The 23,861-nt window shown below is 38.5% G+C and overlaps 1 protein-coding gene across 8 annotated transcripts in view; it reads right to left on the bottom strand.

Moving 5' to 3' along the window:
* Nucleotides 1–9,623: 9,623 nt before the first annotated feature.
* SLC25A13 (solute carrier family 25 member 13) overlaps nt 9,624–23,861 on the bottom strand; it is a 199,861-nt gene continuing 185,623 nt past the window's right edge. For all 8 annotated transcript variants that reach the window (XM_074035470.1, XM_015447314.4, XM_074035468.1 and 5 more), the window contains 4 exons: nt 21,455–21,593; nt 11,242–11,400; nt 11,058–11,148; nt 9,624–10,782 (listed from right to left, as the gene is read on the bottom strand). In XM_074035470.1, coding sequence (XP_073891571.1) covers nt 10,596–10,782; nt 11,058–11,148; nt 11,242–11,400; nt 21,455–21,593 — 576 coding nt within the window. In that variant the 3' untranslated portion in view covers nt 9,624–10,595. The remainder of the gene's footprint in view (nt 10,783–11,057; nt 11,149–11,241; nt 11,401–21,454; nt 21,594–23,861) is intronic.

The raw sequence follows: 23,861 nt of genomic DNA, 5'->3' as shown, positions 1-23,861 counted from the left end.
AGTATAGCTTTTTCCATCAATTTACTTTCAACCTGTGTCTTTACATTTAAAGTTGGTTTCTTCAGGTAGCATATAGCTGTGTCTTACAGTTTAAAATTTAATTTGATAATGTTTTCTTAGGGTATTTAGGCCATTTATATTTATTGTAATTATCAATATGGTAAGTTACGTCTACTGTCTTGGTCTTTGTTTTTTATTTGCCCTGTCTCTTCTTTGTTCTTTTTTTTTTTTTTTACCTCTTTCTCCATCTTCACTCGGATTTTTATTTTTAAGATTTCCATTTTTCCCCACTAATGTCTTATTAGCCAAATCTGTTTTATTTATTTTGTACTTTTATTATTACTAGCATTTGTTCTAGGGGTTTACAACATATATTTTCTACTTATAACACTTTACCTTAAGATAATAGTATACCATTTCATGTATAGTATAAGAACCTTTTCATTTTATGCTTCCATTTCTCCCTCTTCTCCTTTGTGCTATTGTTGTGCATTTCACTACTACATAGGGTATAAAGCTCACAGTATATAATTATTGATTTTGCTTTAAAGAGTCAATTATTTGTTTAAGAAATTCCAAAACTAATTTAGAAAGTTGTTTTAAAAATGTACCCATTCTTTCCCATTGTAACACTTTTCATTTCTTTGTATAGATCTACATTTACATCTGGTATTATTTCCTTCTGCCTAATGAACTATAGTTAACAGTTCTTTAGTTTATCAGCAATGTGAATTCTCTTTTTTCTGTCTTATTTTGCTTCCATTTAAGAAAGATGTTTTTACTAGGTATGTATCTCTTCATTGACATTGTTTTTTCCAATTCTTAAAGATATCACCACATTGTTTTCTGCCTTATATACTTTCCAACTAAAAATCTTCTCTCATCATCTTTCTCTGGAGGTTTATAGGTCCTTTCTCCTCTGGCTACTTTTAAGGTATTCTGTTTATCACTGGCTTTCATCGTTTTCATTATGATGTACCTCGGTGTAGTTTTCTTTAGGTTTGTTTTTCTTGGGGTGCAATGAGGTTCATAGATTTGTAGGTATATAGTTTTTATTAAATTTGGAAATATTTCAGCTATTACTTTTAAAAATATTTTTTTCTGTTCTCCTTTTTTCTGGGCCACAGACACACACTACTGCTTTATATTGTCCTTAAATTTTTTTTAAGATATTTTTTTCTTTTTCTACTTCATTTTGCAAAATTTTCTTTGCTGTGCCTTCAAACTTACTAATCTTCATTTCTTCAGTGTCTACTATATTATCACTCCGTTTTCATCGCAGATATTGTAAATTTCCTTTGTGTCTTTTATATCTTTCATTTCTCTACATACCACATTTTCCCCTACCTTCTTGACTGTATGGATTATTTATAATAGCTGTCCTAATGGCCTTGATGCTGGTTCCATCACATTTGATTTTGGAGTCTGTTTCTATTGGTTGGTTTTTCACTTTGCTACAGTTCATGTGTTTTTTCTTTTCCTTCCTTCCTTCCTTCCTTCCTTCCTTCCTTCCTTCCTTCCTTCCTTCCTTCCTTCCTTCCTTCCTTCCTTCCTTCTTTCCTTCCTTCCTTCCTTTCTTCTTTCTTTCCTTTCTTTTTTCTTTCTTTCTTCTCTTTCTGTCTTCTTTCTTTTTCTTTCTTTCTTTCTTTCTTTCTTTCTTTCTTTCTTTCTTTCTTTCTTTCTTTCTTTCTTTTTTCTTTTTTTTTTTTTTTTGACAGAGTCTTGCTGTGTTGCCTAGCTGGAGTGCAGCGGCACGATCCCTGCTCACTGCAACCTCCACCGCCTGAGGTCAAGCAGTTTTCCTGCTTCGGCATCCCGAGTAGCTGGTACTACAGGTGCCTGCCACGACATCTGGTTAATTTTTGTCTTTTTAGTAGAGTCAGGGTTTCACCATGTTGGCCAGGCTGGTCTCAGACTCCTGAGTTCAAGTGATCCACCCACCTCAGCCTCCCAAAGTGTTGGGATTACAGGCCTGAGCCATCCACCTGGCTACAGTTTGTATTTTCTATCTTCCTTTTATGCTTAGTGATTTTTGTTGTTGTTGTTTTAGATCCTGGACATTGTAAATTTGGCATTGTATGTTATGCAATTTTGTTGTATTCTTTTAAATAGTACTGAATTTTGTTCTGACAGTTAAACTACTTGGAATCAATTGGATCCTGTCAAGTCTTGTTTTTAAGCTTTAAGAGCAGAGTAACTTTTATTTTAGGATGAATTTAGCCTTATTTATATAGTGACACTCTTCTGAGGATTCTTCCTAATGTTCTATGTATTATGAGGACCTTGCACTCTGGCTGATTCAAATGCAAACTATTTCCCCTTTGTGAGCTCCAGAATTTTTCTACTTCTTTCTCTCTAGTGATTCTTTCCCAAGCTTTAGATAGTTTCCTTTTACAAATGAATAGATCAATATTTGGCCAAAGAGTTGAGAACTCTGAAAAACTCCAGAGCTAGAAGCAGCTCTCTTCTGTTTGGTATTTTGTCTTATAAATTCTAAAAATCTCGGTCTTCCCCATCTCTGATGTCCATCTTTTTAATTTGGGGAGATTGTTGCTGGGCTGTTTGGGTTCTCCTTCTCTGCACAATAGTTGGAAACTGCTTCCTAGCAGTAAGCTGGGGCAATGGTAGGTCTCACCTCTTTCCTTTCTTTTGGAGTTCATAGTCTTATTTTGCCTCATATCCAGTGATTGAAAACATTGTATTACAGGGCCAGGTGTAGTGGCTCAGGTCTGTAATTCCATCACTTTGGGAGGTTGAGGCAGGAGGACTGTCTGTACTCAAGAGTTCAAGACCAGCCTGGGCAACATGGTGAGACCTCATCTCTTAAAAAAAAGAAAACAGAAAAAAAAAAAATTGTATTGTATTGTGTACTTTTGTCCAGTTTTGTATGTATTGTATTGCATACTTTTTTCCAGTTTTCTAGTTTTCTCCACAATTCCATCATGGCCAGATGCAGAAATCTCCCAAAGGCGTGTATACATATATATATATATATATACACACACATATATATATATATATATACATATTTTTTTTTTTGAGATGAAGTCTCACTCTTGTCACCCAGGCTGGAGTGCAGTGGCGTGATCTCGGCTCACTGCAACCTCCGCCTCCTAGATTCAAGTGATTTTCCTGCCTCAGTCTCCCAAGTAGCTGGGATTACAGGTGTCTGACACCACGCCCAGCTAATTTTTGTATTTTTAGTAGAGACAGGGTTTCACCATGTTGGCCAGGCTGGTCTCGAACTCCTGAACTCAGGCAATCCACCCACCTTGGCCTCTCAATGTGCTGGGATTACAGGCGTGAGCCACTGCGCCCGGCCTCCCAAAGGTATAATTTTTAAGGCAGAAGGAAGTAAACTAGAATTGGATTCCAATAGAGGCCAAAATATTTCTTTAATATTTACTTTGGGGCTTGGAAGGTACATTGCTATGTTTGTTTTTAAATTTATTTTAAAAGTTTTGAAATAAAAGATGGCAGTTATAACTTTTAACTTATGCCAAATGCTATTATCATTTTTAATAATTTAGCCAGATACGTGTAGTATCAGAAAGCTTAGTCATTAAAACCAAATAAAGACACTTTCCAAATTGAATTAAAGGAAAGAATGACATGCTTAATTTCAAGTACGAAAAAGAGACAGAATAGTCAGTGATATGGTTTGGCTGTGTCCCCACCCAAATCTCATCTTGAATTGTAGCTCCTATAATCACCATGTGTTGTGGGAGGGAGCCGGTGGGAGTAATTGAATCATGGGGGTGGATTTTCCTCTGCTATTCTTGAGATAGTGAGTAAGTCTCATGAGATCTGATGGTTTTACAATAGGGCAGTTCCCCTGCACGCACTTTCTTGCCTGCCTCCATGTAAAACATGCGTTTGCTCCTCCTTTGCCTTCTGTCATGAGGAACTGTGAGTCTATGAAGCCTCTTTTTCTTTATAATTACCCAGTCTCAGGTATTTCTTCATAGCTGTCTGAAAATGGACTAATACAGTTGGTTTCTCTACATTCACTCTCACATGGACAAACTGTGAAAAATAAATAGATAAATAATCACCTACTTTATAAGCAGTGGTCAAAGGGTAAGTCGAAATTTCAGGTTAAGTATGACCACTTCTTTGATTAGGAAGAATGAGGTATGTGTACTGCATAGTGGGGAGGAAAAAGGCTGACACTGAAAATCTAGAGAAATCTCTAGCTTTCATAGCAAAAAAGGAAAAAACTTTCAATAAACAGTGGCTTCACTTCTGTCTTCAGAAGAAAAACAAATGCCTACGTCAGTTTTCTTTATCTCCACTTTTTAATTTTTCTGATTTTACTGTAACAGGTAAGCCTTTTATAACAGTGGAGCTAGCCCGAATGAAGAGTTTATTATAAAAAATAGCCTCTTACATTAAGCAGCTGATTGTCAGGAGACATACATTTTCTGTAAGTAAATTCTGCTTCAAAACAGAAATTCACATTCTGAAATATACTACTCTTTTGAGAATAGAGGACGAATGCTACATTTTAATGTTTTTGTTTTTATTTTGCTCAGGAAGAATATGCTGTGAATATTTGGCATGGGTCATTCAATTACCTTTTCTCCTTCATGTAACAGGGGGCAGAGAGCTGCCAAAATGCAGTGGTAGGTGTCCTCTCCTTTAACTTTAGGGGTAGCAGAAAACTTGGGAATACAGTAAGACTTTTCCACCATTAGTGGTGATGGGGATTTCATGTCCAAAAGTAATTCCAGCAAATCCCACATTCTGTAAACTGTCTCCATTCCCTCCAGACACACTTTGAGGCCAAGTACCCATAGATATTTACTTTTAACTTGGTTTTCCATTATTTCCAACTTTTGTTGAACAACGGCGTTTTCTAATTATAGTAGAGATTTTTAAGATGGTCCAATTCAGTTCGCATCATATCATGTTGCACTATAACAGTTTGTAAATTTACCTCCGCTTTTTCCACATTACCTTCCAATTTTACACCCGTGGGGCAAATGCTTCAAGTTTACCTTAATCCTCTCTTTACTGACTTTAATAGACTGTAAAATAGTTTTAAGAGGAATCTCAAAAGGCTTGTCAGGCTTTACCTGGTCCTTAGGCCTTGGAATTCTTTGAGGTAGCAAATGCATTTACTATGGTAAGTAAACAGAGATCACTCTTCCCTTCTACTCTAAGCTAGAATGATATATCTGATACTGAGAATAAAGACAATAAGAAATACTGGGCAAAGACTAACATAAGAATTTTCGGTATAGTTTGTTGAGAAACCTTCAAAGGAGGACAGAATGCCATGAGACTTGGACACAAATCTGAACTCCATCACTTGCTATCTCAGAGAGACTGTGGGCAAGAAGATGAACCTGTCTTGGTTTCCTCATTTGTAACACAGGGAAAAGAACAGTACCTACCTTAAGGGTGATCAAGAGGATTAAATGAGATCATGCCTGGCACATAGTAGTTCATATTTAATGAGTCCTTATTGGCCACAGAAATCTGGGATTGGAGTTGAATTATGTGCTCCTTTCTCATTTGAATGCTGCCCAATAAGAGACCAGGGCAAGAGCTGGGATAAGTAGCTAGGGATGGTGGAGGGGAATGATAGAAGTTAACAAATAATGTTTTCAGCTCTTTTCCTCAAGCTGTGTTTCCCTTTCCCCATCTTATAGAATAGACTGTAGCACATTTGCACTAGTCTGTTCTGGGATATTGAGTTTACTTTAAAAGCACTTAAAGAAATGCTCCACTGCAAAATGGAGCATCCTCTGAAGGGCCAGAGCCCTGTCCAAAGCAGCGGTAGGCACCGGAGCCTTGGTGGCCAGACCAGTGTGCTGGAGGTGTGTCTGTGACCCAGGAGAAGTGAGGCTCAGACAAGTACAATTACTGTGTCTTCTTAATTTTCCTTCTAAAGTTATTCGACGGGACTGTGGTTTTGCTTTGAGCAAAACCCCCTTAACGGCCGGGAGTCTAAAAGCAAACATTATTTTATTAGGTTACCCTAGCAGATGAAAGCAGAATGTTCCATTTGGACTCTTTTTGGAGTCAATTAATGCATTAGCTAAAAACAAACCCTTTTAAAAGAGAGTTCCCGTTGTCTTCAGCAGCTTCGAATGGAAAGCTTCAGAAATGGAGAGGTGAGCTGTAAACAAGTAATACATTCATTGATAAGAACAACTATTGTACTAATACATTTCAACTCGTGTTGGAATGTAAAACTCATCTCAAAGGATGTGATTTTTTAAAAGCTTTATTTTTAACCAAGACCAAGGAATTTAAATTTATCATGTAGTTTATGTGACAATTCCTGACTCAACTAAAACAAAATTTAAATAGCTCTAGTTGTTTTGATAAAATATTTATGACTTGTAAATGATCAATACATAAAACTGTGATTGTATTCAGTTATGGTTTTAACTCCAGCAGTAGAAAAGGCCTGTAAAGTAGGACAATAATGGAGATCACTCATTGGGAAAAAAATACAAATAGTTTATTTCCACCTTCACAAACTCATGTGCCTCTGATCATCATGCAAGCACCATGAAATTAAATACTTATGTCAGAATATATTTGTCTTACATGATTCAAGATAAAGTGAATTTTAAAAGCAAATGGGTGCCAATGATGGGGAGATGACAGGAATAGGGCAGGCAGCAATAGGGTAACATGCGTTTTTCAGAGTGTTTCTCAAAAATTCATCCATTCATCCATCCTTCAAAATAACTAGGAGCCTCTACTAAGAGAATCAGAGACACAATCCCAACCATCATGAATCCCGATGTGGATTTTCAAGCTGAAGACTGCCTGTTTCAAGAGACAGAGGTGGCCGGGCACAGTGGCTCACACCTGTAATCCCAGCACTTTGGGAGGGCAAGGCGGGCGGATCACCTGAGGTCGGGAGTTCGAGATCAGCCTGACAAACATGGAAGAACTCCGTCTCTACTAAAAATACAAATAATTAGCCAGGTGTGGTTGCACATGCCTGTAATCCCAGCTACTCGGGAGGTTGAGGCGGGAGAATCGCATGAACCTTTGAGGCAGAGGTTGAAGTGAGCCGAGATTGCGCTGTTGCACTCCAGACTGGGTGACAAGAGCAAAACTCCATCTCAAAAAAAAAAAAAAAAAAAAGAGGCAGAGGTGACAATGCTGTTAGATGCCTCAGACATTAAAATGAAGCAATGAACTCCCCATGGTCTTCCTATCATAACAGAACTCTTTGGTGAAGGTTATTCCCCAAAGGTAAAACAAAAGGCACACACCCCTCTGTGGGCAGTACCATTTGTGGGAAGAACATTTCACTGCTCTGACCAGGGAACGTGTCTCTTAAAAATCTTTGGAAAAATCCACATCCTGAAAGCATTTGATTACCCTGAATTGAAAATGGGATTTTGCTCAGTGGCAAGGATACAAATTCATCCCCACAAGTATGCCTTCTGCGGTAAAAGGCACATGATGACTGTTAGGGACAGTTTATTTGGAAGGTTGATAAATGGGGCCATAAGACAGGACTCATCAAATTTCTTTTTTGAGATCTCCCTCCCTCTACCTGAAGCATTCCAGCATGACTTGCATTCTGTATACCTAGTTGGAGGAGATTACAAACAGTTTCAAGCGCCATTTGTTCCCGTTTTGATTCCCCACTCACTGGGTTATGTGCTGTTAAACATTTCCAGAAGACTGTCAAAATGTAAGCATCCTGAGGTTTACATAGGCCACGCCATTAAATAACATATAAGCACAACATTTTAAACACTGTTTTCCAGCAATGGTAAATATTTTAGCTAAGTAGAAACTAAAGCTTGAAATGCAATAAGCACTTAAATGACTCCTTTCTGTGCCAGAATTCTTATTTTCCTCTGTGCGACCCTGGCTTCTGGGATTAAGGCAACCCCAGGGAGCTCAGCAAATGGTTGTGGGTTACGAGGTGTAGCAGGAGCTTGGCAACAGCATGCCACCCAGCCTCAAGAAACCCAGCCATGACTGGAACCCAAGTATCAGTGTGTTCACTTTGTGGTCAGCTTCACATATTTTCCCCTCCTTGGAAAAGAAAAAAAAAAAAAAAGCTGCTACGAAAGTTAGACCTCTCTCCCACCCCCCAAGGAAACACATGGTGGACCAGGAGCAGAGTGGAGACTCGGGGCAGGCAGAGCAAGGGAGGCTGGTCCCCTCAGGTGGGCAGGCAAGCAGGCAGGCATGTGAGAGTTACCACCTTCAGTTCCTCAGCCCTACAGAGGGAAACGACCCACGGCACCGACAACAGCCACACCACTGACGACAACAACGGATTGTGCTGTCACCAGAAAGAAGGGAAACCCAGAACAAATTTTACAGTGGTTTTCACCACACGGTGATTGCAGTCCTGTTCAGGGCATGTCACAGTAACACCACCCACTGAGCAGAACCATGAGGGAAATCAGGCCTCCTTCAAAGTCTCCCATCACTGCCTATCCCTGAACAGAGTAAGGCAAGGATTTTAAGGAAACACAGACATGTAGCCCTACCTCCATTGGTTTCCTGGGGCCCCTGGCTTCTTATTCACTAAAGAGAATTGTTCTCAGTGACTGGCAAGGCTAAGTGAAGACAGGATGCTCTCTCATTAAATGCAACTGCTCTTTAAGAGGCAGGCAGGGCAATGGACACGTTATGAGATTTTTGGTCAGTGTTTTTACCATGAAAACTTGATCTTCCATAAAATCTCAAACAAGTGAAGAAAAGGAATGCAGAGACGCAGGGCCTTTTCTCCACATTCAAAAGACCAAAGCTGCATGTTTTGTTATGATAACACCATCCACATTTCTAAGACATATATGGAGTTCTGTGACTAGTCTCTGAGATTATAATACAGATATTTATCACTTATCACACTGAATTTAGGGAGGGGATTCCTCTTTGGTTTTGTCAAATAATCACAGAAGGAGCCATGTATGTTATCTGTCCTGTTTCTAGTGAAGACAAAGCTCTTCACTCCCCTCCTGACCCTCCCCCTCTAAAAAATCAGCCACTTATGGCGGGTATTGACTATTTCCAATTTTAAACTGCAACTTCAAATGTCAGCCTGTTGACTTACAGAAACAGACTGACAAATGGCTGTCTGCTATGGAGACAAACTCTGGAAACTCAAAATGTTCATACAGACTGCCAACAGATTAATTAGTAGCCTCTTTGGAAGCATGATCATGGTCTAAGAATAGCCCTAAATTCTGTTCAAGACTAGCTTCTTTCCCCAAATCATTATAGTGCTAGCCAAATATTAGCAAATGTTAGATATAGTGGTATATGGTTTTGGTGTGTGCAAGAGTTAGACTGGATTAGAAAACACAACTGCCATTTCATACCAGTTTTCATGGCTAAGTTCTACTAAAACTATGTGACCTTTATCATCACAATAAACTGCTGCAAGTGCTGGAATGACTAGAACAAAGGTGTCAGTTTGCTAGTTCTTTGCTTATCTATGGTTAAATACAGTTTCTTGTACTCACTTTGAACCATGAAAATGAGGGAACACATTACCTTGAAAGATACTGAGGATATATCCACGTCAATATGAATAAAATTCCCCTCAAAACATAACATGTAGACCAATAATGACAATTACTGTAGCCACTCACCATGTAACATGCACAAGACAAACAACTCTATCACTTTACAAATAGTTTATTTCCACCTTTACAAACTCATGTGCCTCTGACCATTATGCAAGGCAACATGAATTAAATACTTATATCAGAATATATTTGTCTTACATGATTCAAGATAAAGTGAATTTTAAAAGCAAGTGGGTGCCAATGATGGGGAGATGAGGGGAATAGGGCAGGCAACAACAGGGTAACATGCATTTTTCAAGAGTGTTTATTAAAATAGGCAGTAATTAGTACATGTACATCACATGAGCAGTTTTTCAAAATTAGCACTTCCAGGAGAGGGGCTACATCTCAGTTTTTTCCGTCTATATAATAAAATGCCAAAAGTACTTCCCTAAAGTACAAAGGCATTTCCCTAGTAGTCTTGGTACCAGTAACAGAATATGATTACTAAACATCTCCAATGTGGTTTTCATTACAAAGAAACATGTTTCACATAAAAGCTTCATAATATAATCCAGAGACAGAATTTGTGCATGCTTAAAATTTGAAACTAGGCTGAATATATTTGATATATATTTTTTTATTTCTTCCAGTGTTTTTTATTTGTATAAATATGCACCCAGTTTCCTACCAGTTTAAAACACACACGGAACACTGCTCCGAGCACCATGATTGCCTTACAGTAGCCTCTTTGGGACTACAATCCTAGTTCAAGGAGGGGAGTACTAATTTCTATTCTGACTTGCTCCTTTGCCCAAATCATGTTAGTGTTGACCAAATCCCATCAATTTTCAGATACAAACAAAGGTTTCTGGGCAGAGGGCCAAAGAATAATTATGAATAATTTCACAATGATCTGGTTAAGAAAACACCCAGAAAATGAATGATTTCACATGATAAAAAAGCCTGGATTTGAATTTAAACAGGAGATGGATGTAAAAGGGATGAAGCATTGCTTCACTCCCAGGAGGGATGCTCTTTACTGAGTACCCACAAAAAGACAGCACTATCCTGGGGCTGATCTTCCTATGGGCCTCCACCAATAGCCTCTGAGGTAGGTACTGATGGCTTGAAGAGAGGTAGGTAAAGTCCAAATTTGTTTTCAATTCCTGCAAACGTAGCAACTGCCAGTTTGTAGCCCCCAACATGATCAGGATTCGGGGCAGGCAGGTTGATCCTGGATTTAGGAACTGGCTCTGATCCCATGGGTTTTCTAAAAGAAGAGAAAACAGAGTAAGAAGCTGAATTTTTTTTTTTTTTGTTTTAACTTGGTAAAAATAACATTCAAAACCTGTTCAAATATGTAATGCAAAGGAGTTGATACATTCTAATCAGTTGTATGTTCCCTTGGAAATGACCTTGTTAACAATTTCAACATTTCCCTAAATCTCTTCTATTTTATTATAGAGACTAGACTGATGTACCTTTCTCCATGACAGAGTATTAGAAGCAGCCAAAATTTAGCAGCAGATTTAGCATGATACTTACACTCCTCCAAAATCAATGTAGAACCATCGTTGTAGCAATTCGTAAGTCAGCAAAGTTACGCCAAACTGGGGTGAGGACCGAAACACACGAGCTTTAAAAAAATGGAGAAATCACAGATATAATTAGATTTTTAAAAAATTTACCTGATACCAAAGAGTTAGTTAAGAACAAATTATTTCCATACCACCAGCCCCTTTCCACAGAGCTTTTGGGCCTTCTTCACGCAGTATCTTTTTAAAGCAGTCTATCACTCCACTGTAAGTGGTTTGGCCAGCCCGGGCAGCCACCTGTAATCTCGTCTTGATAACATCAGCAGGGGTCACTAAAGATGCCGCAGGCATACCTGCAGGAGAGACACAACACCATCTCAGTCTGGCCACATTCTCACTATATAAAAATAACTGTGCTTTGAACTACTGGCCGTGGAAAGAAAGTTAAAAATCCAATTCAATAAAATGCCTATTTCGCTGTCCTCTATGGGAAGTGCAACCGTGACTCTCCTGTGTGCAAGATGTCTGCTCCTACACCCCCCACCCGACTCACACCTTCCCTTGCCCAAATCACTCGGCCTTCGTTTCTATTCTTAAATCTTTAAATATTTTTAAGAAATCGTTTATCAACAACACTACTTCAAGTGTTCGAGAGTAAGTGGAGAAAGCGGTTTTCTTTTCTTTTTTCTTTCCTGTTGAAATCAAAAACTTGCAAAGTTATTAGGTCCGATTTTTCAGAGGTGAAGCTTGTTATGCGTTTCCTCTTCATGGTCTTCTGTGGCTGCTGGCAGTCACCGGAGGTACTTTCTCTCACACATTCAACCACCCCCTACTCTCCAAACCCCAACCTCTCCAGTTACACCAGAAAAAGACTTTACTGATAGCCAAAAAAACACTGCGTACGTGTTGGGGGATGGGAGGTGGAGGTTTCAGGGAGAGGGGTGAAATTGCGGGGAGACTCCTACAGATAACACTTCAGGATTTCTTCTTCCTAAGACTGACATCTCCAGAAAAATATTTGACAGAAAGCTTAAAATTTATACTGGCTGATAATCAATGAAAAAGGAACAACAACAACAACAGAAAACCCTCCCAAAGTTACCAATGGGAAATTTTTCTACAGTCCCTGTATCCAAAATGGGGCAGCGCATGTTTAGATTTTTTAAAAGCGAGACTGTACTCAGAAGACACTGTCTCTTATGGTTTTATTACTTTTCCATTATGAACTTATTCCAAACCAAATTGGTCAAATGCAGATGCATAAATCTCCTTTGCTTTTTTTAAGGCTTAATAATTCTGTAAGAATTTCTATCCAAACCAACATGGTCTGGCTCACAACTACATTTCATCCTTCTAACAGACAGCTTTAAAGTTACAGTGAGTTGGAAGGGGGGTGTAAATCTGCATACTACATGCTTGCATTTATATTACTGAAGGAGTATCTCTTCCATCTTTACCCAGCTCCTCAAACATTAATCTCAAGAGGTTTTATAAAATACATTGCAATTCTGCATGCAAAAAGTTCTCTTTATATCCAATGCTTCACTGGATAAGTCATACTGAAATTCCTATTCATTTGTAGGAATTATTTTAACTTTGGGTCAGGAATTTATCCTCCAACATAATGGAAGGAAACAAGAAAAACGCTTAGAAATCCACTGTGTTCACACCACCAATTTTATTTTACTTCCTGGTTTAGAAAGAGTTTAGCAAGACAGCCTGCTTTAAACATGCAATAAAAGCTGCCTTGCAATGGTGGGCAGGCATGTCAGAGTGTGACTGTGAAAGACATACAAGCAATAAAATGGGCAAAAAGTTCCCTTTGGCTAGGGTAATTTTCATAAACTGTTCTTTGTTATGAAAATAGAGGTACTGGGGTGGAGAGGGCAGGTATGAAAGATACTGATTAGTGGAATACAAAAATGTCAAAAGAAACATATATGCCACCTAGTAAGTTGCCTGGCAAAACCGACAGGAGTTGTGGGGGATGCTGGAACATGGCAACTTGAACATAACTCCCATCATCTCCATTGTCAGCTCATTTCTCCTAAGGAGGTATCTGGTAGGGCCTAAAAGGAATTTTGGACATCTTGGTGGACAGGAGATTTCCAGTGTGAGGATTTGCTAAGTTAACCTGGAGAACTGCACCAGACTACCCTAAAGCAAGGCTGGGAAAGCAGCAAATACTGGCAAGAACTTGGCCACCAGAGAGCTGTTGATTTTGGGGACCAGGGTTGGCAGGGACGTCTGGCAGATCTGCCTGCTCTCTTCTGGATTCCAAAAGGCTAAGACAATGCAGATCAAATGGTCTGAATTTTCTCTATTCCTAAAGACAGGGGAGCAAGAGGAGACTGGGAAACAGAGATGCTTCCTCTAGGTCCCTTAGCAGGAAAGGGACTGGCAGTCTGCCTGATTCTTCAATGTCATTCTTCAATGACAAACATAGAGACCCGGGGGCCATCCTCCACCTCTGAGACAAGAGTAACTTAGGGCACGTCTCAACCAATTAAAAAATTACAAGTCTTCAAAGGGGGCCCAGCTACAGCAGAATATCATTTACAACAAAAAGAAAACATGACTGGCAAAATACAGCTTTAGGGCACAAATCACTGTTAATTTTTATAAATATCCCATTTATATTTATGAGGAAAGTGCTTTTCTTTTTTTTGAATACAAAGGTTAATATCTATTTATTTTGGATCAAGGCTGTTTTCAAAATCCCCTTTGCATCCCTATCTATATTATCTACTTAATATGTCAGCTTCTAAAAGCAGTGTGATAAAATTTTTCATCAGGCATGAGAAAATACCACATATTCTTCATACCTTTAAGCTGAGAGATGGCATTGTATATTGATATTACATAGAAATTGATGGCATCTTCATAGTGAATTTTGTCTTTTACAAAATATGCCTCTGTGCTTCTGAATGCTATGTTTAAACCCTGAATTTCATTTAGTATGGCATTAATATTGCTACTTGCTTATTGATATTTGCCTGGTACGTATTTTTCAATCAGTTGTCTTTCAATCTTTCTATGTCACTGTTTTCTGAAACTTCGTATGACTAGATTTTCTTTGAAAACTCAACTCAAAGTGCTTGTTATTACTAGGGGTACTGAATTCATTTACAGTGCTTGTGACTATTAGCCTTATTTCTGCCATCCTATATTATGCTATTTTCTCTGCTTCCAGTTATTTCCCTTTTGATCCCCACCGGTTTCCTGACTAAATATATTTAAACGTTACATGCATTTGTTACGTAGGTGTACATTTACAACAGGTGCAATTAATTAGCATTTACATCCTCCAGCAGGGGGAGGACTTTGGCGCACTGGCACTTTTGTCCTTCCTTTCATTTGTCAGCCTCCCAAATGAATACATATACCAAAGTCAGCAATAACAGAGACCCACCACATGTTTAACTTCTATTTGGTGTTTCATATATCCCACATTTTCCTACTTCTTAAATTCACTTTTTTTCTTTTTGAGACGGAGTTTCGCTCTTGATGCCCAGCCTGGGGCTGGGCACGCTCTCGGCTCACTGCAACCTCTACCTCCTGGGCTCAAGCGATTCTCCTGCCTCAGCCTCCTGAGTAGCTGGGATTATAGGTGTGCACCACCAAGCCCGGCTATTTTTTGTATTTTTAGTAGTAGAGACGGGGTTTCACCATGGTGACCAGGCTGGTCTCGAACTCCTGACCTCAGGTAATCCACCCGCCTCGGCATCCCAAAGTGCTGGAATTACAGGCATGAGTCACCGCGCTGGGCCCTTAAATTAATTTTTTAATTGCTTCAGAGAAGGTCTGTGGGGAAGAAAGCTTTGAGTTCTTGCATGTGAAAAACTAACTTTAGTTTTGCCCTCCCCCTCCTGAGTGTTAGTGTGCCCAGGAACATAAGTACAACTCAAGGCATCCTTTCCTTGGGATTTTGAGAGTACTCAGTATTAGAGATAAGAAGACAAGAAGTCAATCTTCTTCTACTGATTCTTTCTCTATTTTCCTTTTCCTTATTACTTTTCCCTAGGGAACTCCTATAAAACAGATGTTAGATTTCCAAGATTAATTCTACCTGTATCTTAAATTTTCTCTCATTTTTAAATCTCTATATTATTGCTACACATTACATTCTAGAGGGTTTTTTTTTTTTCATGTCTCCATTTTCCAGATGTCTAAATTTGGTCTTTGATCATATCCATTCTATCATTCAGAACTAACGCTTGATATTTAATTATGGCAATGCTTTTATTACTTTTCAAAAATGCTTCTTTACTGATTATTTCTTTCAAATCTCTCTGAGCACTCTAATTATATTAATTAATTACAGCTCTGAAAAGTTGTCTTCTGTCCCTTGAATTGCCTGTTTTCTCTCTAATTCTTCTGTTCACTTACTTTGTTGCTCCTTCATGGCGGGGGATGTCTGGCTGTCTATTGATATTATTCAAGTTCAAAGGATAGGCTGATTAGTATTATATACAAAGGCTGTGGGTGACTTCTACTATATTCTAGGTATGCTTCACCCACAGGTCTCTGTCCTGAATGGGACGGTCTATGGGCTTTGTTGTAACTCGGTGCAAAGGATTAGGATACGCTGGCAGGTTGTGGACCTTCCAAACTGCTGAAATGTGGGGAACTTCACTTTAGGGGCAGAATAATTTATTTTAAATTCTTCTTGGGAAAAGCTGCCATCAGTTTATTTTTTTCTGCACCTATGGGAGAAGTCTTGAATTACCTTCATTCCTGCCCTGTTTTCTATCCATTCCGTACACTTATCCTCTCTAGGGAAGTGGTCTCTTTCTTTAGAATTGAGCTCTGAGCTTTTAACTTGGATACAACTGTCTCCTAAAGCTCCATATGAAAACCAGGAGAGAGTTCCACGCCTGGCAATCCTGAAGAAAGTACAGTTCCCTAACTCATGTTCATTATTTACCCTAAAACCTCCACCTCCACTCCAGGCATTCTATTCTTCATTCAAAGGTTAACATTCTCCAGTTCTGCTCTTGCATCAGAGGTAGTTTCTCCTGCTGTGTTTTGGACTGTGGCATCTCTCAGTCCAGTTTCAGAGTCAATATGGCTATTTCCTTTCTGCTGAGGGCCAGTGCTAGCATTTTCTAGTGCCAATAAGGAATTAAAAAGAAAAAAAAAATGCATTTCCTGACATTTTAAGTAAGTATTTGGGAAGATAGGAGAGATGGATGAATATGCTCAGTCCATTGCCTTGATTCAATTTCTTCATTACTTTTTTTAAGGGCTTAAGGACAGGTTTTAAACTATTATACCTTAAGCTTTATGTCCACATAATTAACAAATTTGTACCAACAGTACTTTTCTCATAATACACACTCTAATGTTTGCAAAAGCATCATGATCACACATGTATAACACACTTCCACTTCTGTGTATTGGAAGAGCTTTTAAAGGTATTTTTGTATTACAACTTAATCTCAAGCTAATTAATTCAAAGGTGAGACCATCATTACAGTTTGTCTTGTTCCTCTATCTTATCACTCTGATAAAAATCATCTGGTATGACATAGCATTCTATAAAATTTGAGTGGTATTATATTTTATTTGATATAATTCATAAGGTGTATTGAAATGCCCATCATTACTGATAAAGCACCATGTTAATTATAGAGAATTTGCATTTGGTTTCTTAATTTCAGGATCCCTGCTTTGGTCTTTGCTTTCTGACAAAGCTGAGGTACTTTGGCCAATGAACATGAATTCAAATATTGGTTAGTCTTGTTCTATCTTGTGAAATAAGGGAGTAGATGTTCCAGTATTTAAATATAGTTCCAGTTTATAACTAGATACATAAACAAAAAATAAAAACAAAAACAAAAACCCCCACCAAAACCCAACATTCTCTGGGTGAGGATATTAATAACCACTTTTGCTAAAAAGCTACATATTACTAAAACAATCTAATCTCAAGGCTAATCAAATTTTTGGAAAGAAAAAAGTGAGATAACATTACTGAATAATTGAAATTACTATCTAAACATAGAAAGCGTGGTCATATTCATTTAATCACAGGTCTATATTATTTATAATAGGCTGACATTCAGCAAAAAATATTGTATGTATAAGTGATCAATTTAAATATGGTACATATAAAAATAGCCATGAGACATTTTTGTTATATAAGTTAGGGGCCAACAATTATTCATTGTAGTTGCCTGAAACTCCATCTAAAAAGGAGGATTTTTATATTTTGAAAGAAGCTTTTCTCCTATTAAATACTTTCTGGGATTCTCTGAATACCATGTATCCTTTCGCTAAGAAATGCCTTTGCTCTTCTTAGCAACCACGAAGGGAATGTGGGGGCCCGATCGGTCCTCCACCCAACAGCCCATTCAGGGTTAGCGCACATTTGTGCTTGCTCACTGCCCTTCTTGGGGCTGCATGGGGCACACTTCCGACAGAAGTCTTCTTGCCCTTCTCCATGCTGAACTCAGCTCTGCCTGAGCATCTCAGCAAGGTTCCACACTCAGCCCTGTTCACCCCATGACATCACTCCTGCTCACTGGCTATAGATTTTTTTAGGCTTATTTTATAACAAAATGCATTAGTAATCTTTCTTTTGCTAATTCTAATATACTTCTTAGATATTTTAATTTTGATTTTCAGGTAAATAATCATTTATAAATAATGATTGCTTCCTTTCTTCTTTTATTTATGCCTTTTTTTTTTTTTAATTTTACCATGCTGACTGGAACCTCCAAAATATGGCTGAATAACAAAGATGAGAGAGACATCCTTGTCTTATTCCTAACTTTAATTGGAATGGTAGCTACGACATTGACCACTGGCTTCTGATATCTGTTATTAAATTAAGAAAGTAGCTTACTTCACATTACACAGTTTTTATAGTTTTGTAGAATACCCAAAGACCATCAAGCTTTGTAGCTTATTCACTCTTTGAAGACTAAAATCAACAGGGCAAATTCGGTCTTTTCCCATTTTACCAGAAAGCGGGGATCAGGAGGAAGGTGGATAATAATGGTTAAGTCAGTGCTCTTTAGGACAAATACCTAATGCATGAGGGGCTTAAAACCTAGATAATGGGTTGATGGGTAGAGCAAACCACCATGGCACTTGTATACCTATGTAACAGACCTGCACATTCTGCACATATATCCCAGAACTTAAAGTATAATAATAATAATAGCCGGGCATGGTGGCTCGTGCCTGTAATCCCAGCACTTTGGGAGGCCGAGGGGGGCAGATCACAAGGTCGGGAGATCGAGACCATCTGGGCTAACACGGTGAAACCCCATCTCTACTAAAAATACAAAAAATTAGCTGAGTGTGGTGGCGGGCCCCTGTAGTCACAGCTACTCGAGAGGCTGAGGCAGGAAAATGGCATGAACCCGGGAGGCGGTGCTTGCAGTGAGCCAAGATAGCGCCATTGCATTCCAGCCTGAGTGACAGAGTGAGACTCCGTCTAAAATTAAAAAAAAAAAAAGTCAATGTTCTATAGTAAGTGTGCCAACTGTTCCCAAAATGGCCCTCAAAGATCTGCACCCTTGTGACATTCATACCTCTGCTTCTCTATCATCTCGAGGCAAGGTCATAGAAGACACTGCAGCTTCTGCCTTGCTTTCTCTCTCTCTCTCTCTCTCTCTCTCTCTCTCTCAGACTTTGCTCTGAGGAATTCAGCTGCCATGTTGTGAGGGTGTCCAAGCTGATCTATGGAGAGCCCCACATGACAAGGAACTGGGGCCTCCTGTCAATAGTTATGTCACTGAGCCATCTTGAAAGTGGCTTCTCCAATGTCAGTCAAGCCTGGCTGCCACTGTGGCTGCGACTTCATGACAGACCTGGTACCAGAGGCACCCAGTGAGCTGCTCCTACCCCACACCTGTTTCCTGACTCACAGAAACTGTGAGAAAATAAATATTAGTTGTGTTAAGCTGATTAAGTTTTGAGGGAATTTGGCATGCAGTAATAGATAACGAATACAGAAGGCATTTATAAAGACAACAGGATGGCAAGAGGGCTGAACTAATATCACCATAGGGATGCCAACTACTTCAAACTCTCAAGAATAATGGGTCAATGGCTGAAAAACAACCATGCTTTTTACCAACAAACTCACTTCAGATAATCTATTTCTCTTAAAAAAAATAACTGATTCAAAATAGGGGAAAAGGCTTTAAGCATACTACTAGCTATTTAAAATTTATTGGAAAAAATTAAAGTATCTACAATTGAGAAATATATAAGATGCAGCAATTAGAAACTATGTTTGGAAAGTTTTAAATAATATGTAATAAAATTACATTATGGAACATTTTGAATACTTACTATTCAGGCACTATTTTAAATCTTTACATCTATTAATTCACTTAATCCTCATAATAATCTTGTAAGGTAAGACTATTCTTATCTCCAAATACAGATGGAGAAATGGCAGACAGGGATTGAATAACTTATGTGGTTCACACAGAGTGGAAACACTGGAATTTGAACCTTGGTAGTCTGACCCCACAAGCACATGTCATTAACTACTTTGCCACGATGGGTAACAATGCTTGAGATACAACCTTAAGTGAAAACTATCTATACAAAGTGTGATTACAGCTCTGTGAAAAACCTGAATGAGGAAAGATGAGCAAAAATGTTAAATAGCGATTATCTTAGGGTAGTGAAATAATGAATAATATTTTTATTATTTCCCTGTTCTAGTACTTTTCAAATATTTTACAATGAGTAATATTACTTTCAAAATCATAAAAAAAGAAGGAAAATAAACCTGAAATGAAAAAAAAAAAATCTTACCAGTCATTTCTATAGCTCTGGTAGTATGGATTACCTCCCCAGAGACAGAATCGTTTCTGGGTACCTACCTTCTCCAAGAGAAGAGATATGATGGTATTTTTATGGTGTGAGGAAAATGAGGCTTAGGAAAGAGTTCTAGACCTTGATCTGAGGTCAGCTACTTAACTTCTGATTTCACAACTGATTTTTTGGAGTAATTTACAGACAGATTCTTTGGCTTCAATATAATACTTGGCTAACGTTTATTGAGCATTTACTATATGCTAAGAAGTATGCCAAGTCTTTCACATGGATCCTCTCATTTGAGCCTCACACACACTCTGTAGTAGGTGCAGTTGTGATCTCCATTTACAGCTGAGGAAACCAAAGCTTTCAAGAAGTGGAGTAACTTGCCCAAGGTCACACATTAATAAGTGGTACTTAGTTATTCTCATTAGGTCCTACCTTATTTCAAGTCATTAATTTGAAATAAATTATAACCCTTTTGTTCAAAACATTTTCTCATTTACAGATATATGAGAAATTACATATAGGCCACCATGAGTCAAGCTGGAATTAAAATTGGGAATTTTATACTCAAGTCCTGAAATCATGATCTCTTGCTCTAGATACAGTGGTATCACTGCTGCTAATACAACTGAGGTTTCTAAGCAGCCAGGAAAGAGTAACCCTGCCTCATATACCAATATCACTGCCTTTGAAGGAAAAGGATTAACTGAGAATTAAGGAGGAGCTACATGGGTTCCTGCATCCAGGGGTTCCCCAGGCTGCAGCCAGGGTAGGTGGGGTGTGCACAAAATAGCAAACAACTTCCCAAAGCTGGGAGTTGTTCTTATGCTATCTTTGAGAAAAGCATGGAGACTCTAGTTACGTATCTCATGAGAGTAGCACAGGTATCAAAAATGTTTGGATCCAAGCATCCTGTGACTGCCTTAGGGTTTGTTAACTTATTTAAATGTCATCACTTGGAGAGCTAATCTGGACTGTTCCTGCTCTTAAGAGTCCCTCGACAAGAAGAAGCATCAAAGAATGAACTGATCCCTGGCATGGCTAATTATTTTCTATCGATGTTTTCAATGGAGCACTGAAAAGAAGAAGATAGTTATTTCCATTTGTGATTTAATTACCACCATCCCCCCATAAGATAGGGAGGAAACAGGTGTCTCTAATTGGCCCAGGTCTTTTCTGGTTCTACTACATTTTTTTTCTCTAACTATTGTTTAAGTTCTGGACAGGCTTTTATGCACTATTTTGTTCAGACATCTTTAAGACAAACATATTCGAATCTTTAAAAACTTCTGGCTAAACAGTTATCATTCTTATGCTATGAAGTGAGACTATGAAATGACATGGAACTTGAATTGGAGTTCCACAATACCACAAAATAGGCCAATATTTAATGAGCTTTTTCTAGAGTTAAGAAATTAAGCTTGTCTAATAATCTCATCTGCCAGAACGAAGATTAATTTTTTTCCTTTTTTTTAGTAGCTCTTCAATCTCTAGGCAACTCAAATGTACCCTGTCAAGAACCATCAGCAAAAAATTTCAATGTAGTAGCATGCGGCTAGGGAATGGGGGCAGCAAGGGTTGGGGAAGTAACAGAACTCCATGGGGGACACTCACCAGCTATGGCACCAGCTAAGAGCAGGCTTCCTGGGCTAACCTGCCCGTCTTCATTTGCAAAGGAAGCCTTCACATGAGCATAGCACGGAAAGTAGATGGCCGAGAAAGGAATGTCCCGCAGAAAGCATGCTTTGGCACCCTGCACATTTGCAAAGGAAGAAAAACCACATGAAACACATATCCCATTGAGGAGATCAAGCTTCTTTGGAACTCACCTCAGAACAAAATATTCCTGGAGAAGACCAAATTTGTACTCACATATTGAAAGGGGAACAGAAAAAAATAACCCAAATTCTGCAAGTAATAAATCTAAACTTTGTTTTTAAAACAAAAACTAGTTTCGTTGTGTGCTGTGAGGGGAGGAGGGCAGTTCTCATTTACTCTAATGCTAAGACTTCAATTAAAACCTTTTTGGAACTCTGCCTGTGACATCCTTTTAAATCCCGACTGGTGGCAAGTCACTGTCATTTCAAGGAAGATCTGTTCTCTGGTCTCACCAAACTTGGGTAACAGTAGTCAAGATGCCTCTTTATTTACACACTAGGAAGTAGACAAATTATATAGGTGGGTGGGTGGGGGAGGAAGAGGTTTGCTGTTTTGTACTGTTTGGATTGTTTCCCAGAAAGAAATTACCCATACATAAAAAAATTATATCTTTTCAGGGGTTCATGATCCTTCTAATTTCCTTATATACTTACTTACCTGCCACCCAGGGTTTATGAAACATTGATAAATGCCTGCTCTAAAGCCTGAAATATTCACAATAATTCGGATACATTTTAGAGCTGTGTGTAGAACAATTAGTTCCTACAGCAAAGTCTTCAACAAATAGTTTCTGTTGCCAACATAATGCTATGCAGGGGCCCCATGAATTGATAAGTGCCCAGAAATATGATATATTATGATGAAAACCACAACAAATATATTGTGTTTTGGGTAGGGTGAATAGGAAGGAAATCATCCCTTTTCAACATGTAATGATTTAATACCATTTCTTTCACAGATTTCTAATAACTAAAAATTTCCACCAAATACACAGATTCCCAAAAGAAAATAATGAATCCAGCCAGAGTCAACAGATCTAGCCATACCCAGTGACATTTATTGAGGGCTAGTAATGCTGGATCTTGGGTATTTCTGTTTGATGCTCCAAACTGTCAAAGTTCTTTAACACTATGTATCCGTTACTGTAGCCTTTGTTTTCCTGACACCCACATCTCACTCCTGACTCAAACTGAGCTTGTGGGTAATAAAACCCTTAGTCTTTTTCATATAAATTACTATTAACTCAAGTCTACTATAACTTAATTAGTTGCCTCACACAAGTAACACAGGCAGGACGTCAGATTTAATCCTATTAAGTTGCATCCTACTTTGGCTCATCCTGCCAACCAGAACAAATGCTTGGAATCTGGATTCTGTCATGCTGGCTTTTTCTCAGTCAACTTACCCATGGATGTGTAGGCATGCCTCTGTTCACTCTGTGTACACAAGTATTCAGAGAAGCAAGCATCTACCTCATGTACTGCCAACCGGCTCAGGTTTCTGTATCTTGTCCACCCCCAAAGTGTTAGATGTTTAATTAAAACTAAGAATCACAATATCCACCACGCCCAAGCTACTCATTTTAGGCACATACAAATGAATGTCTTAGACAGGTAATCTATTGTCCTGGACAGGTCATCCATCAATTGCGCATTTACTGAGGGCTATGCCCTTGGCTTGTTCAGAGGGCACCCTGGAGGTAGTTCCAGAGACAAGTCCAAAACTCAAGACCCTAAGAGTTTTTTCCACTTCTCTCAGCTCTTTCAAAGGGGAAACATATAGTATAATGTTAATATCTGTGTGTAACATCCAAACCTTTTCTTACAACTAGTTTTTTAAAAAGTTATAATTCGGGCAGTTATTGTAAAAGGGTAACAATATCAGCGTTTAGTTTCTATTTTTCCTTCCTTTTCCCTTTTTGGCCCAAGCCTTATTGTAAGTGCTGCTAGCTATTCATCCACATGTAGATTCAGTCAAGAAGATAATCAAATTAGACACCAAATAATCAACTCAAATGAAGATCACTTTAATTCCAGTTACTTGGGAGGCTGAGGCAGAAGAATCGCTTGAATCTGGGAGGTGGAGCTTGCAGTGAGCTGAGACCGTGCCACTGCACTCCAGCCAGGGCAACAGAGTAAGACTCCATCTTAATAAAAAAAATAAATAAATAAAAAATAAAAAATTAAAAAAACATTATTTCTTGGAAAAATATATCAGAAACTAAAACCAAGCTTTTAGCTTTTCTTCCTTTCTTTTTTTTTTTTTTTTTTTTTGGCATGGAGTTTTGCTTTATTGCCCAGGTTGCCCAGGCTGGAGTGCAGTGGCGTAATCTCAGCTCACTGCAACCTCTGCCTCCTGGGTT

The sequence above is a fragment of the Macaca fascicularis genome, chromosome 3, assembly GCF_037993035.2.
Source record: "Macaca fascicularis isolate 582-1 chromosome 3, T2T-MFA8v1.1".
NCBI lineage: Eukaryota > Metazoa > Chordata > Mammalia > Primates > Cercopithecidae > Macaca > Macaca fascicularis.
This window is presented reverse-complemented; position numbering and strand designations above follow the sequence as displayed.